This window comes from Trachypithecus francoisi, unplaced genomic scaffold, assembly GCF_009764315.1.
Source record: "Trachypithecus francoisi isolate TF-2019V2 unplaced genomic scaffold, Tfra_2.0 Lachesis_group20, whole genome shotgun sequence".
Taxonomy (NCBI): domain Eukaryota; kingdom Metazoa; phylum Chordata; class Mammalia; order Primates; family Cercopithecidae; genus Trachypithecus; species Trachypithecus francoisi.
The window spans coordinates 71,816,740-71,831,454 of NW_022681466.1; the positions used below are offsets into that span (position 1 = coordinate 71,816,740).

The following is a 14,715-nucleotide window of genomic DNA, read 5'->3' on the forward strand; positions in this document are numbered from 1 at the left end:
AAAGCCAATATCTTCAGAAAAATGCCAGTTCATCCAGTGCTTATGTCCATTGTTATTTTTTTAACAAACCCACAATCAACATCCTCTGTTTACTTCCGTTTTGAGGTGTGGATGAGAAAACCACCTGCTGGAACTGGAGTTTTACTTCCTCAGACCGCGGGCCAGTGCAGATGGGCGGTAGGGAGTGTGGGTCTTGACAGGCCCTGACTGGGGAGGGTGTGGGTGGGAACTACAGGGCAACGTGGCCCCTGAAGGATTCTCACCTGAGTTGAGGTTTAGCTGGGCCTGTATTTGCCCTGATGTCTGGGTCTTGAAATGCAAGCAGCCATGTAGCTGTAGGCATGTTGACTCAGGCAGCAGGACCATCAGAATCAAGTCAGCTCAGCCGTGTTCACAGACTGAGAGACGCTGCCTCCGGTCATGGAGCAGCTACCATCCAAACTTCAACAAAAGCTGTGGCGTTGGAAGCTAAGATTTAGCCCCACCTCAGCTGTGTCTGCCTTGCCACAAGGATGCCAGATCCTGAATGGAGGTTTTGCTTTAATACTTATGCTGAAACTGGGACGGGAGACATTTTCCTGCCCTCTGTTCTCTGAGTACTGTATGAAGTGAGTTACTTATCTGGAGGCCCCAGAGTCCTCGAGCGGTTGCAAGGGCACGTGGAACTGACCCACACCAATGTGGATCATGCTTCTTGCTAGTTTGTGATCTTCAGAGCATCCTGATTTGCGGGCTCATCCCTGATTTGCAGGGTCATTAGTTAGTCTTATGGCTGTGTTCACCTATGAAAGCTTTTTGCTCCCTTGAGATTAAGGATAAGACAAGAATGTCCGCCGTCACCATTTCTGTCCCATGTTGTCGTTGAAGTCCTGGCTAGGACAACAAGGCAAAAAATAAAGTATTTTTAAAAGAAACAAAATATATACAGATTAGAAAGGAGGAGACTAAGCTGTCATTTTTCATGGAATATGTGATTATGAGTGATAAATCTAAAAGGATCTACAGATAAACTGTTAGAATATAAATTTAGCAGGCCGGGCACAGTGACTCACACCCTTAATCCCAACACTTTGGGAGGCCGACGCAGGTGGATCACGAGTTCAGGAGTTCAAGACCAGCCTGACCAACACAGTGAAACCCCGTCTCAACTAAAAATACAAAAATTAGCCAGGTGAGGTGTCGCGTGCCTGTAATCCCAGCTACTTGAGAGGCTGAGGCAGGAGAATTGCTTGAACCTGGGCGGTTGCAATGAGCTGAAATTGCGCCACTGCACTCCAGCCTGGGTGACAGAGACTCCATCTCAAAAAAAAAAAAGAATATAAATTTAGCAATGTTGCTGGCTGTAAGGAAAATGTTTTAAAATATATTTCTATATACCAGCAGCAAACAATGTAAAAATGAAAATTTTTTAGTGAAATACTTTTTTCTTTTTTTGTTCTGTTGCCCAGGCTGGAGTGAGTACAGTGGCACAATCATAGCTCACTGCAGTCTCAAATCCTGGACTCAAGCCGTCCTCCTGCCTCAACTTCTCAAGTAGCTGGGACTACAGGAAATGTGCTACCACGCCTGGCTCTTTTCTTTTTTTTTTTGGTAGATACAGAGTCTGCCTCCCTGTGTCGCCCAGGCTGGTCTCAAACTCCACCCTCCTCAGCCTCCCGAAGTGCTGTGATTCCAGGCCTGAGGCATGGCTCCCAGCCTTAAATGAAATCATTTACAATAACATCAGGAAACGTTAAATACCTAGGGGTAAATCTATCAAAAATATACAAGTCTTCTACACAGAAAACTGTATAATATTAAGACACAGAATCCACAAAGACCTTTAAAATGACAGGATAGCTGATGTTCATTGATAAGAAAGACTCAGAAAGAGAGAAATGTGGAGTCTTTCTGAGCCTGCTGTGGCTGAGGAGGCTGCCCAATAAAAAATAAATAACAATTTAAGAAGCGGTAGATTATTCCAAAATTAATCTGTAGATACAATTCAATCCTAATTACTGTATCAGTTTACCTATAGATACAGTAGAATGCCAGCAGAGGGGTGTGTGTGTGTGTGTGTGTGTGTATGAATTGATACGATGATTTTAAAAGTTAGATGAAAATACAGAAGACAACAGCTAAAATAATCTTAGAACAGAATTAGAGGAGTTAAAGCTCAGGGTATCCAGACTTATTGTAATAGTATTGTAATTAGAATAGTGTGGCACTGGCCCCAGGGACAAATAGGCCAACAGAGCAGATCTGAGCTGCGGAATAGACCCACACATATGTAGACACTTGATTTATGACCAAAGTGGCATCATTCAGTTTAGGAAAGAGAGTCTTTTCAGGAAATAGTGCTGGGTAATTGGATATCCATATTGGAAAAATTTATCTTGACCTTTGCCACATACCATATATAAAAAATCAATCCAAAGAGGATTTGGGGAAATTAGAACATTCATACATTACTGGTGGGAATGCAAAACGGTACAGCCATTTTGGAAAACAGTTTGGCATTTACATAGAGTTACCACAGGGCCCAGCAATTATACTCCTAGATATATACCCAAACGAATTGAAAAAGGCAGGGCATGGTGGCTCAACACCTGTAATCTCAGCACTTTGGGAGGCCGAGGCAGGCAGATCAACTGAGGTCAGGAGTTCGAGACCAACTTGGCCAACATGGTGAAACCCCGTCTCTACTAAAAATATAAAAATTAGCCGGACACGGTGGCTTCCACTTGTAAACCCAGCTACTCGGGAGGCTGAGGCAGGAGAATAGCTTGAACCTGGGAGGCAGAGGTGGCAGTGAGCCGAGATTGTGCCACTGTACCTCCAGGCTGGGTGACAGAGTGAGACTGTCTCAAAAAAAAAGAATTGAAAAAAATATGTTCGGCCGGGCACGGTGGCTCAAGCCTGTAATCCCAGCACTTTGGGAGGCCAAGACGGGCGGATCACCAGGTCAGGAGATCGAGACCATCCTAGCTAACATGGTGAAACCCCGTCTCTACTAAAAAATACAAAAAACTAGCTGGGCGAGGTGGCGGGCACCTGTAGTCCCAGCTGCTTGGGAGGCTGAGGCAGGAGAATGGCATAAACCCGGGAGGCGGAGCTTGCAGTGAGCTGAGATCCGGCCACTGCACTCCAGCCCGGGCGACAGAGCGAGACTCCGTCTCAAAAAAAAAAAAAAAGTGTTCACACAAAAACTTGTACATAAATATTCATAGCAGCACCATTTATAATAGCCAAAAAGTAGAAATAACTCAAATATCCATCAGCTGATGATAAACAAAATGTGGTCTATCCATACAAGGGAATATTACTCAGCCATTAAAAGGAATAAAGTACCCATTCATGCTACAGCATGAAGAGTCTTGAAACCATGTTAAGCAAAAGAAGCCAGACAGGAAAAGCCACCTATTGTGTGAGTCTGCTTTTATGGAATGTCCAGAACAGGCACATCCGTGAAACAGAAAGTAGATGAATGGTTGGCAAAGGCTGAGGGAGGGGGAGATGAGAATGGCTGCTAATGGGTAAGGGTTTCTTTCTGGGGTGATAACGTGTTCTGAAACCAGCTCATGCTGACAACTGCACAACCTCGTGAATAGACCTTAAAAACCACTGAATTGTACACTTCCAAAAGGTACATTTTGTGGTTTTTGAATTATATCTCCATTTTTAGAAAATTAATTCCAGATGGATTATGGCTGTAAAAAATAAGGCAATTAAGCTTCTGGAAGATACAATGTAAGAGAATATCTTTATGACCTTGGGTTAGGCAAAGATCCCTTAAACAAAACATTAAAAGCACTAACCGTAAAAGAAAGGATTGGTTATTTTGAGTACTTAAGGCCTTGGCCAGGTGTGGTGGCTTTTGCCTATAATCCCAACACTTTGGGAGGCTGTGGCAGGAAGATTGCTTGAGCTGAACAGTTTGACATCAGCCTGGGCAACACAGCAAGACCCCATCTCTACAAAACAATTTAAAAATTAGCCACGTGTGGTGGCACGTGCCTGTAGTCCTAGCTACTCGGGAAGCTGAGACAGGAGGATCAGTTGAGCCAACGAGTTTGAGGTTGCAGTGAGCTGTGATTGCACCACTGCACTCCAGCCCAGGTGACAGAGAAAGACCCTGTCTATAATAATAATAATTTAAAAGATTGATGATACCAAGTGTTGGGAAGGATGTGGAGCAGCTAGAACTTTCCTACGTGCTGGTAGAAATGGAAGTGAGCATGGCCACGTTGGAAAGCTCCTAGGCATTAGCCAAACATATGCCTACCCAGTGATCCAGCAGTTCCACTCTTGAGTAGCTTCCACCCTAGAGAAATGAGGACTTTATGACCACCAAATACATGTGCACGAATGTTCACAGCAGGTTCATGAGCAGGAAATAAGCTACAGTGATAGAGGGCAGGAGAGTTTGTTGGGAGGGAAAGGACAGCATTGACTGGACGAGAGCATGAGGGAGGCTTCAGAGATGCCAGAAGTATGCTCTGTCTTCTGTTAGGCAGCAGGGTGTGCATGCGTCTGAATGTTGATCGAACGGCATACGTGGTGTTTGTGTACTCTGTGAAAACTATACCTAATTTTTTAAAAAAGAAAAAGAAGTAGAACATGTGTCCACCTTGGTCCATCCCTCCTGATAGCCTGAGCTCTCTCCCCTGTGCCACCTCCCTGAAGAACTTTCTCTGGTGGGACCAATATGGTTCACATATGTGGTTTTGTTCACATGGTTCTTTGTCTTCTAGGAGTGTGGGCCTGTTTCTTATTTACTCAAATTTTCATCACTGTTGATAGTCACCATGTCCCCAAGAATTGTAGGAGGCTCCTTAAGAAGCAAAGAGCGCCTCTCAAAGATTTCCATTGCTGTGTGATCGGCGTTCATGGGCATGGCATACTGGCCACCCTCGCAGCCCGGCAGCCTGTCAGCAACATTAGCCAGCCCCACCACCCCAGAAATTATCGCTGAGGCAGAAACGAATTTGGCAATAGCCACCTCTTACCCAGTGTCTCATGCCTAAAAAGATGAATTATCAACTATTTCAAAGATGAAAACTAGCAGATTTTCATGATAAATGGGACCTTTCTGTCTTTACTTCCCACGGAGAGCCGCCAAATCTGTCAGGCTCATTCCCGCCTTTTCTGACTGCCTTGCTTTACATAAAACCTGAGACCAGGGTTTTCACCTCTCAGCTGTCTGGTAAAGACAGAATTTTATGGTGACTGGCCAGGGAATGAAAGTGTCATATCTCCCTGTATATGAGGGACACTAGAGAATTATCTCTGGTGCATTCAAACCCTTCTTGTCACTTAAGACTATACAATTATTTATGCATATAATATATCTCTGGGAAGTAGAAAAAGTAGGAAATATCTCCATATGCTTTAAAATATAATGACTGGTTTTTTTTCCTACCAACAAATGAATGCTAAGACATGGCTTTGATTTTGACAAGGCTCTCAGAATTTGCTACATGGAAGACAGAGTTGAGTCCTGAATGGTATTCTTTAAACAAAAATTCCAGTTAATTAATGTACAGAAAATAATGTAAAAAATAGTAGCTAACCACCTGGCTCAGCAAAATGTGTAACATGTTTCCACATTTGCTTTCCATCTTTTTTTTTTTGTTTTTTTTTTTGAGACAGTGTCTCACTGTGTTACCCAGTCTGGAGTGCAGTGGCAGGATCTCAGCTCACTGCAACCTTCATCTCCCGAATTCAAGCAATTCTTCTGCCTCAGCCTCCCGAGTAGCTGGGATTACAGGTGTGCACCACCATGTCCAGCTAATTTTTGTATTTTTAGTAGAGATGGGGTCTCACCATGTTGGCCAGGCTGGTCTCAAACTCCTGACCTTAAGTGATCCGCCCACCTCAGCCTCCCTAAGTTCTGGGATTACAGGCGTGAGACACTGCGCCTGGCCCTTTTTTTTTTTTCTTTCTTTTCTTAAGAGACAGGGTCCCACTCTGTCTCCCAGGCTTGAGTGCAGTGGTGCCATCATAGCTCACTGCAACCTGGAATTCCTGGGCTTACGCCATCTTCCCACCTCAGTTTCCTGAGTAGCTGAGACTACAAGTGTGTGTCACTGCACCTGGCTAATTTTTTTATTTTTGTTTTTGTAGACAAGGTTTCACTGTGTTGCCCAGGGTAATCTTGAATTCCTGGCCTCAGGCGATCCCTCTGCCTCAGCTTCCCAAAATGCTGGGATTATAGGCATGAGCCGCCACACCCAGCCTACTTTAGATCATTTTTATGTAAAGTAAATCGTTACAGTTATTGCTGAAGACCGCCCTCATGAACCCCACCCTGCCCATCCCCTCCTCCATGCCCCAAAGTAAACACTGTCCAGATTTTGATTTTATTCTCATATGTGTTTTGATATGTTATATGTGTATATATTCACAAATGATATATGATTTTGTTTTGCATGTTTTAAAACTATATAAATGGCATTAGACATATAATTTCCCCACTTGCTTTTTTTGCCCAACTTACTATTTTCTGAGATTTATGCATGTTGATGCATGCTGTGTGCATCCATTCATTTTAACCTCAGCATCATATTCCATTGGACAAATGCGCTGTCATTTGTTCATTCATTCCACTGTTGATGGACGTGTAGGTTGTTTCCAAACTTTTACTTTTTTTTTTTTTTTTTGAGACGGAGTCTCGCTCTGTCGCCCGGGCTGGAGTGCAGTGGCCGGATCTCAGCTCACTGCAAGCTCCGCCTCCCGGGTTTACGCCATTCTCCTGCCTCAGCCTCCCGAGTAGCTGGGACTACAGGCGCCCGCCACCTCGCCCGGCTAGTTTTTTGTATTTTTAGTAGAGACGGGGTTTCACCGTGTTAGCCAGGATGGTCTCGATCTTCTGACCTTGTGATCCGCCCATCTGGGCCTCCCAAAGTGCTGGGATTACAGGCTTGAGCCACCGCGCCCGGCCAACTTTTACTTTTATAAATAGCAGATGCAGGGAACGTTTTTACGTGGGCAAGAATTTCTCTGATGGATATAAGTATAAATGCTGTGTTACGGGTTATATACATCTCCAACTAAGGAAATGTTGCTAAATTTCCCCTAATGTGCTTGAACTAACTTCTGTTCTCACCATGAGTCTGCATTTCAGTGTGGCCGTGCCCATGCTAGATTTATCACCTGTTTCCCTCTGACTCTGACGGGTGTATTGTGGACATCTGTGGCTTTAATTTGCGTTTCCCAATTACTGATCAGGTGGCGTGTCAGTTCATATGCCTTTTGGGCATTTGAGTTTCCTCTTTTGTGAATCCAGTGTTGGTATTTGTTTGCCTGTTGTGTTACTGTTGGGATAGTTTGTCCTTCTCCTGTTGATGTGTAGGAATCTTCATGTTCTGAACCCCGTTCCCTTGTCAATGTTGCACGTATCTTCTCCTGATTTGTGTCTTGTCTTTTACTTTGTTTCTTCTGATACTCCTTTCATTTTAGGGTAGGTGGTTCATTTTTTCTCGTGTTTGACATTCTTCGCCACCCATAAGCAAGGAAAATAATCTCTGTATGTTTTTCTTCTTCTTCTTCTTCTTTTTTTTTTTTTTTTGAGACAGTGTCTTGCTCTGTCACCCAGGCTGTAGTGCAAACCTCCCAGGTTCAAGCGATTCTCCTGCCTCAGCTTCCTCAGTAGCTGGGATTACAGGCATGCACCACCACACTCGGCTAATTTTTGTATTTTTAGTAGAGACGAGGTTTCTCCATGTTGGCCAGGGTGGTCTCAAACTCCTGACCTCAGGTGATCCACCTGCCTCAGCCTCCTAAAGTGCTGGGATTACAGGTGTGAGCCACCGCGCCCTGTATTTTCTTCTTAAAGTTTTTCTTTGTATATCTAAGAATTTAATCCACCTGGAATGCTTTAGAGGCTTGTACTGGGCTCCTCGGAGGAAGAGCAGCAGTCATTTCCACTGTAGTTCTGGAAAGTGTGCTCACGCCAGGCTCTTCATGTGGGCTTGGGCAATCTGTGCCGTTCCCCCTCCTGGAGGTTTACATACCATTTTCTCTGAGCCCTTGGCCTTTTCAACAAAGCAGACACTGGGATAGTAAGAATTTCCATCTCTGGAAATCCAGAAAGGTCCAAAATGCCCTGCACTTTGCTGGCTGCAGTTGAATGACCTGTGTGGTGCAGGCCTTTGACTAGCCGCAGAACCACATGAAATTGCTCTGACCTTGGTGTAATTCCTTACCACATCTAAATTATTCCACATGAAACACTGACGCCTTCCCCACGTTTCTACCACTGTCAAAATTATAATTGCCTTAACCCTTAAGTTCACAGTATCTCTCATTACTTAGTTTCTCTTTAGTCATTCGTTCTTCTGTCCAAAGCAAAGTAAATGGAAAATTGGAGGATCCAAAGTGTCGCGGGGCCTGAAGAGTCCCATTTCTCACCTGCCTGATAGGATGACAGAAGGCTTTCCCAAAGAAGCAGGCAGTGGCAGAGTACAGGCCTTGCCCTGAACATAAGTTTGGCCATTATCACTGGAGTTTAGTGGTGGCATTGGGAGCTGTTACCCCACTGCTGCCGTTGTCTGCTTGGTGACCATGTGGTTCCATTCTCCTAAGCCATCTCAACAGGCCAGAGTACAACCTTCTGGCTTCAGCCATTTCTCTGCTCCCTGTTTGCCAAAAGCAATGGTGGCAGCAGAGCAGGGCAGTCAGCAGGAGTCAGTGTGAGCTCGACGCCAAAACCACCCAGAGACATTTACCTGGCAACAGGAAATGGAATTCCAGCTTCCCGTCCACCTTTTGTCTATCCCTGTCTGTCTCATGAGATGAGTCTGGCGAGTTGTTAATCCTCTGGAACTTCTTCTCATCTGTAAAATGGGAGCGATAAGTAACCTCCAGGGTGGGTAAGGCCTTACGCAGATTAAATGTGACAAAATGTTCCTCATGTCATTCCCAGCAGTCAGTAGGCCTTCAGGACTATGGGTGTCCTTCTAGATAATTGGCATCCCAGAGAACCAGAACAAACAGAGGAAAAGGTAGATTGTTGCCAGGATACATTGTTTACATTTGGGTAAATCTCCTACATCTTCAATAACATCCAGAGAAATTCAAAGTACAATGATAATGAGTTACTCTTTTTTGCCTAATGAATAATCAGGATTTGATGAGTTTTCAGTGCTGATAAGGGTGCAGTCTACACTGCTGGCAGAGGTGTAAATGGGTCCATTCCATTGGAAAGATCATAAAGTTTACACAGCCGCACACATCACAGAGTACTGCAGAACCATTAAAAATCACGATTCTTCTTTAGAGATAGGGTCTTGCTGTGTGGCCCAGGCTAGAGTGCAGTTAAAAACCATGATTTGTTTTTTAAAGACTACAAAGATGGGAAAATAGAATATAAAAATTGTATATATTAAGTGAGAAAAACAGGTTATAAAATAGTATATACATACAGTATAATTCTGATTTAGTTTTATGGAGGGGTTGTGATTTGTTTTTGAGACAGGGTCTCCCTCTGTCACCCAGGCTGGGAGAGTTACAGTGGCTCAATCTTGACTCCCTGCAGCCTCAACCTCCCAGGCTTAAGCGATCTACCCACCTCAGCCTTCCCCAGTATAGGTGTACACTACCACGCCTGGCTAATTTTTGCATTTTTTGTGGAGGCGGGGTTTTGCTGTCTTGTCCAGGCTTGGTCTCCAACTCCTGAGCTCCAGTGATCCTGCTGCCTGGGCCTCCTGAAGTGCCGGGATTACAGGTGGGAGCCACGACTCCTGGCCCCCGATGTAGTTTTTTATAGACGTACACGTAGGCCGGCTCCTTGATGTCGTTTTTCCTAGGTAATGGGAATTATACATAATTTTTTTCTTGTATATTTCTGTTTATTTCCCAAATTTTTTGCAACGAGAATGTGTTACGTGAGTAATGAGAAAAACATGACTCATTGGCCTGGGTCCACTCGGCACTGGGTCACTGGAAGGGGCCGGTAATGCTCTGCTTTGCTCCACAGCTGCTGCTGGACACCCACTCGCTGAAGATGGTCCTGCTCGATCTCCCCTCCATTGGCTCGCAGGTGGTGAGGAAGGCACCCGCCAGCTACACCAAGATTGTTGTCAAAGGCATGACGCGGGCTGAGATGATCCTCAAGGTGATGCCTTGTGTCTTTCCCAGGGATTCTGTTAAAAGGGGCTGGTTATTCAATCTGTTTTTCCGAGAAGCTTTGGTTTTGAAAGCACAGGGTAGGTCCCGTCCTCACCGGCCTCAAAGCACGGTCCACCTTCTTGGGCTGGACTAGATTTTGGCCTCATCAGATATTGTTGAAAGTCTGTGGATAGTTACTGGGGCTCAGGAATTCCTTCTGACAAATGAATTTCTTGTTGTTGTGGGATTCTCTTGTAATCAGATGCAGTCAAGCTTGGAGTGTAGGTGGTCGCCACTGTGAATCAGTGTATGTCAGGGCTCTGCTTCTCAGCAGGAATGTCAGGCACAGCCCTCAGTTCCTCCCTTCCACATCAGCCTTTCTGGCTTTCTGTACTCTGCCACTTTAAATGAACTCTGAACAGATGTTGTAGTAACTGAATCTAATCGTCAAATGGATTTTTAAAAGCTCCATTTAACAAAAGACTGTACTTTGGGTGAGGAACGTCTGAAGCCCTGAGCATCTGCCTCTAGTTTCCAGCTATTTGGAAGAGCGGGGATGAGGCCTGGAGAACAGATGGTCCTGTGGCGATGTGGTCTTAAAAGCCCAGGACCTGTAGGCTCTTCAGGACACTTCCTAAACCAGATGACTCAGGGACAGCAGGAGTAGGATGTGGCAGCAAGGCATCAGACACCGGTGGGATGTGGGTGAGGATGGAGCAGCCCATGTGGGTGAGGATGGAGCAGCCCGTGTGGGTGAGGATGGAGCAGCCCGTGTGGGTGAGGATGGAGCAGCCCGTGTGGGTGAGGATGGAGCAGCCCGTGTGGGTGAGGGTGGAGCAGCTCGTGTGGGTGAGGACGGAGCAGCTCGTGTGGGTGAGGACGGAGCAGCTCGTGTGGGTGAGGACGGAGCAGCTCGTGTGGGTGAGGACGGAGCAGCTCGTGTGGTGAGGACGGAGCAGCTCGTGTGGGTGAGGATGAAGCTGCCTCCTCATGTTCTTCCCCTGCTGCTTATTGCTGGGGAGGAGAGCATGCGGTCTGGGAATTATCTGCAGAGGATGCCTGAGTGAACTCCTCCTCGCCACTCTTTGGTTCAGCCTCAGCAATTCAAAACAAATCAGTCTGCTGGGGAAAGAAAATCAGATACTGCATTCCAGAACCAAATGGAAATGAACGAGGGGTGCAGTGCAGTTCCTTTGTTTGCGTGTTAATTGACAGTTTAACTGAGTTGTTACGTGAAGTTCCAGATTTTAAATCTTCAAAAAGGTGAGGCAGCTTTGGCATTTTTGTTTTTGCAGAAATCCACTTACTTATACCACCTCTTTTTGCCACCCATTTCTCAGGAATCACAGTACATCAAGGCAGAAGAATCAAGTACCATATACTCATGAAATGCCTCCAGCAGGAGACTCTCTCACGCAGAGTTTCCCAAATGGTTCTGATAGTTTAAAAATCACCAGGGACCCCACCCAGGCCTACTGAATTACAGTCTTTAGAGGAGGGGTCCAGGAACCTGTACTTCACAAAGCAGCGCAGGTGTATTTAGGATTCAGCAAATTTAGGACATTGCTGTAGTGGCGTGTGAAGATGAGATGGGCCATTGGGGCGTTTGTAGGTTGGGTTTCTGCTGCTTAAGGAAACCTCGCAGAATCCATTTTGCGCTCGACTGGCAAGTGAGGAGTGAGTTTCCTGAGGGGCCTGCTCCTGTCTCCTCCGCCGTAGGTAGTGATGGCCCCTCATGAACCGTTGGTGGTGTTTGTTGACAACTACATCAAACTCCTCACAGACTGCAACACAGAAACCTTCCAGAAGATACTGGACATGAAGGTCAGTGCAGGATCCTGTTTCGTCCACACTTGCTCATCCACCTCACACTCAGCGGTTCTTCACTGGGGGGTTGGGATATAGCTTCCTGGGGTGCTTTCTCAAAATGCATGTGCCTGATTCCACACAGCAAACCAGATTCCGAGAAGCCTCTGGAGGAGGGATAGCCCCAGGCCTCTGCACCTCGGGATTCCGACAGGCCCTGCATGCCCTGCTGAGACCCCCTGCACAGGGAGGAAGGGGCAGGGGGATGAGCACAGGAGTGTTGTCCTTCCTACCGTCTGGACCTGCCCCTTCTCCTCTCTCAGCCCCTTCTTGACCTGCCCCTTCTCCTCTCTCAGCCCCTTCTTTCTCTTCCTTTACCTTTTCTTCCCCTCTCTTTTTTCTCCCACACTACTACCCAGGCCTGGTGAGTCCCCTGAGGAAAGGGTTCGCCCTCAGCCTGGAGTAACTATGCTGTCTGCAGAGCCTCTGCTGACCCCGTACCCAGGTACTGCGCTCTCCCCTGTGGGCCATTCTGGCCCAGACTTCCTGACGGTTCTCCTCTCTCAACCTCAGGGGCTGAAGAGGAGTGAGCAGAGCAGCATGCTGGAACTCCTGCGCCAGCGGCTCCCCGCACCGCCCTCAGGGGCAGAAAGCTCTGGCTCGCTGTCCCTGACGGCACCAACACCAGAGCAAGAGTCGTCCCGCATCCGCAAGCTGGAGAAGCTCATTAAAAAGAGACTATAGCAGCAGCCAGGGACCCTTGCTCCTGGCCGGCGACCCCCGTTCCTCAGAAGCCCCCGACCCCTCCTGTGCTCCCCAGCACTCTCACATCGTTGGTCTTCAAGCTTTCGGGGACATGTGGGTTGTTAGAGTCTCTCCCAGGCCCTGTCTCACTTCCTGCCCTAATCGGAGATGCTGAGCAAGGGCTGGGCTCTGAGAGGGCGATTTCGATGATCTCTGGTTCCCGAAGCAGAGGCAGCAGTCGGGGGAAGGGCCCTAAGCTGCCCTTGACTCATGTAGCCTCCCCATGGCAGTCGCACCCTCTGACACACAGGCCCCACTGTGCTCCCACCCGTCCAGGCAACTTGAACAAGGATGCCTGGATCTCACTCCTCCTCCCTCCCCCCTCCCTCCCTCTGTGGCTGACTGAGGTTTCACCTTCTGCAAGAGCTGAGTTTCCTCTCACATCTCTGGGTTTGGCCCTAGGGCCTGAGTTAATGAAGTGGCAGATTACAGGTTCTTCATGGAGGTAGTGGAACCAGGCGTATTCCCATGGAAATCCCAGTTTCCTGGCCCATATTTTGTTTCTGATACTTGTCATGACCTTACATGACCAGTTATCCCTGTGTTCCTGCTGTTTCTGAGTTGTCTCCAAAGGAGAGATGTCCTCTGTGTCTGTCACCCAGCAAGGGCGTATGTGCCAGGCCTTCAAGCAGGTGTCCTGTCTGCCCTGGGGCTCCTGACTTGGGTAAGGGCAGACCCAGATCTGACAGTGGCTCTGCCTGGCACACTCACTGGGCTGTGTGAGCAGATTCTTTCCTCCTTTATTTTTTCTTTTAGAGACGGGGTCTCTCTCTGTCACCCAGGCCGGAGTGCAGTGGCATGATCTAGGCTCACTGCAACCTCTGCCTCCTGGGTTCAAGCAGTTCTCCTGCCTCAGCCTCCTGAGTATCTGAGATTACAGGCGTGAGCCACCGCGCCCGGCCCCTTCCTCCATTTCTTTACTCCCACTCTGCTCCTGGCTTCTGGGGAAGGGAAACCAGGAAGTTCACTTGGAAAACGTTTCCTAGGCTTTCTCATCCGATGAAGCCATGGGAACACTCAGGATGTCCATCCCCTCGAATCCCTTTCTGCCCACTCATCTTCAGGTCCACAGCACTTGCCAGTGTCATCTGAAATAGCAAAGGTGATGTGCAGTGTCCCATTTGTATGTTCCTGTGTCATGACAAGGAGCCTGGGGTTCTGGATGCCTCAGGAACAGAATATGGACCTTAAACACCAGGCTGAGAGCCTGGCCTGGCACGCAGCCTGCCCCGCCTGCCCTTCCTGTCCACCCCGGGCTCTCTGCAGCAGGGCTTGCCAAAGAGACTGCTCCCGGCCTCTCGCATCATCCTGCATCCAGAGAACAGGCAGCATATCGAGCCGTTACCCTGATTGACTCCGTTCCCTTGAAACCAAGCCTCAGTTAACCGTGACCACAGCTACAGCCAACCACTGTTGTTGTGTTGTTGCTGCCTGCTTTTGCTCAAGAATGATATCTTGACAGGCACAGTGGCTCATGCCTGTAGTCCCAACACTTTGGGAGGCCAAGGCAGGAGGATCGTTTGAGCCCAGGAGTTCGAGACCAGCCCGGGCAACATAGAGACCTCTACAAAAATAAAAATTTGCAAGGTGTAGTGGCGTGCACCTGTGGTCCCAGCTGCTAGGGAGGCTGAGGTGGGCAGATTGCTTGAGCTCAGTAGTTTGAGACCAGCTTGGGCAACCTGGTGAAACCAAAAATAGAAAAACTTGACCGGGCGTGGTTGCTCTAATCACAGCACTTTGGGAGGCTGAGGTGGGTGGATCACCTGAGGTCAGGAATTCGAGACCACCCTGGCCAACATGGCAAAACCCTGTCTCACCTAAAAATACAAAAATTAGCCACGTGTGGTGGCGGCGCCTGTAATCCCAGCTACTGGGGAAGCTGAGGCAGGAGAATCACTTGAATCCGGGAAGCGGAGGCTGCACTGAGCAGAGATCACGCCACTGCACTTCAGCCTGGGTGAGGGAGCAAGACCCTGTCTCAAAAAGTTTTCAGGACAGAGGAAATTTCCTGAAAAT

At 47.5% G+C, this 14,715-nt stretch overlaps 1 protein-coding gene across 7 annotated transcripts in view; it reads left to right on the plus strand.

Annotated features, from left to right (window-relative positions):
- Positions 1 to 14,402, plus strand: part of VPS53 (VPS53 subunit of GARP complex) — a 164,512-nt gene extending 150,110 nt beyond the window's left edge. For 4 of the 7 annotated variants that reach the window (XM_033185232.1, XM_033185237.1, XM_033185235.1 and 1 more), the window contains 3 exons: positions 9,959 to 10,096; positions 11,809 to 11,913; positions 12,469 to 12,639. In XM_033185232.1, the coding sequence (XP_033041123.1) occupies positions 9,959 to 10,096; positions 11,809 to 11,913; positions 12,469 to 12,639 (414 nt within the window). The other 3 variants (XM_033185231.1, XM_033185234.1, XM_033185233.1) reach the window with 3 other exon arrangements.
- The last annotated feature ends 313 nt before the right edge of the window (positions 14,403 to 14,715 follow it).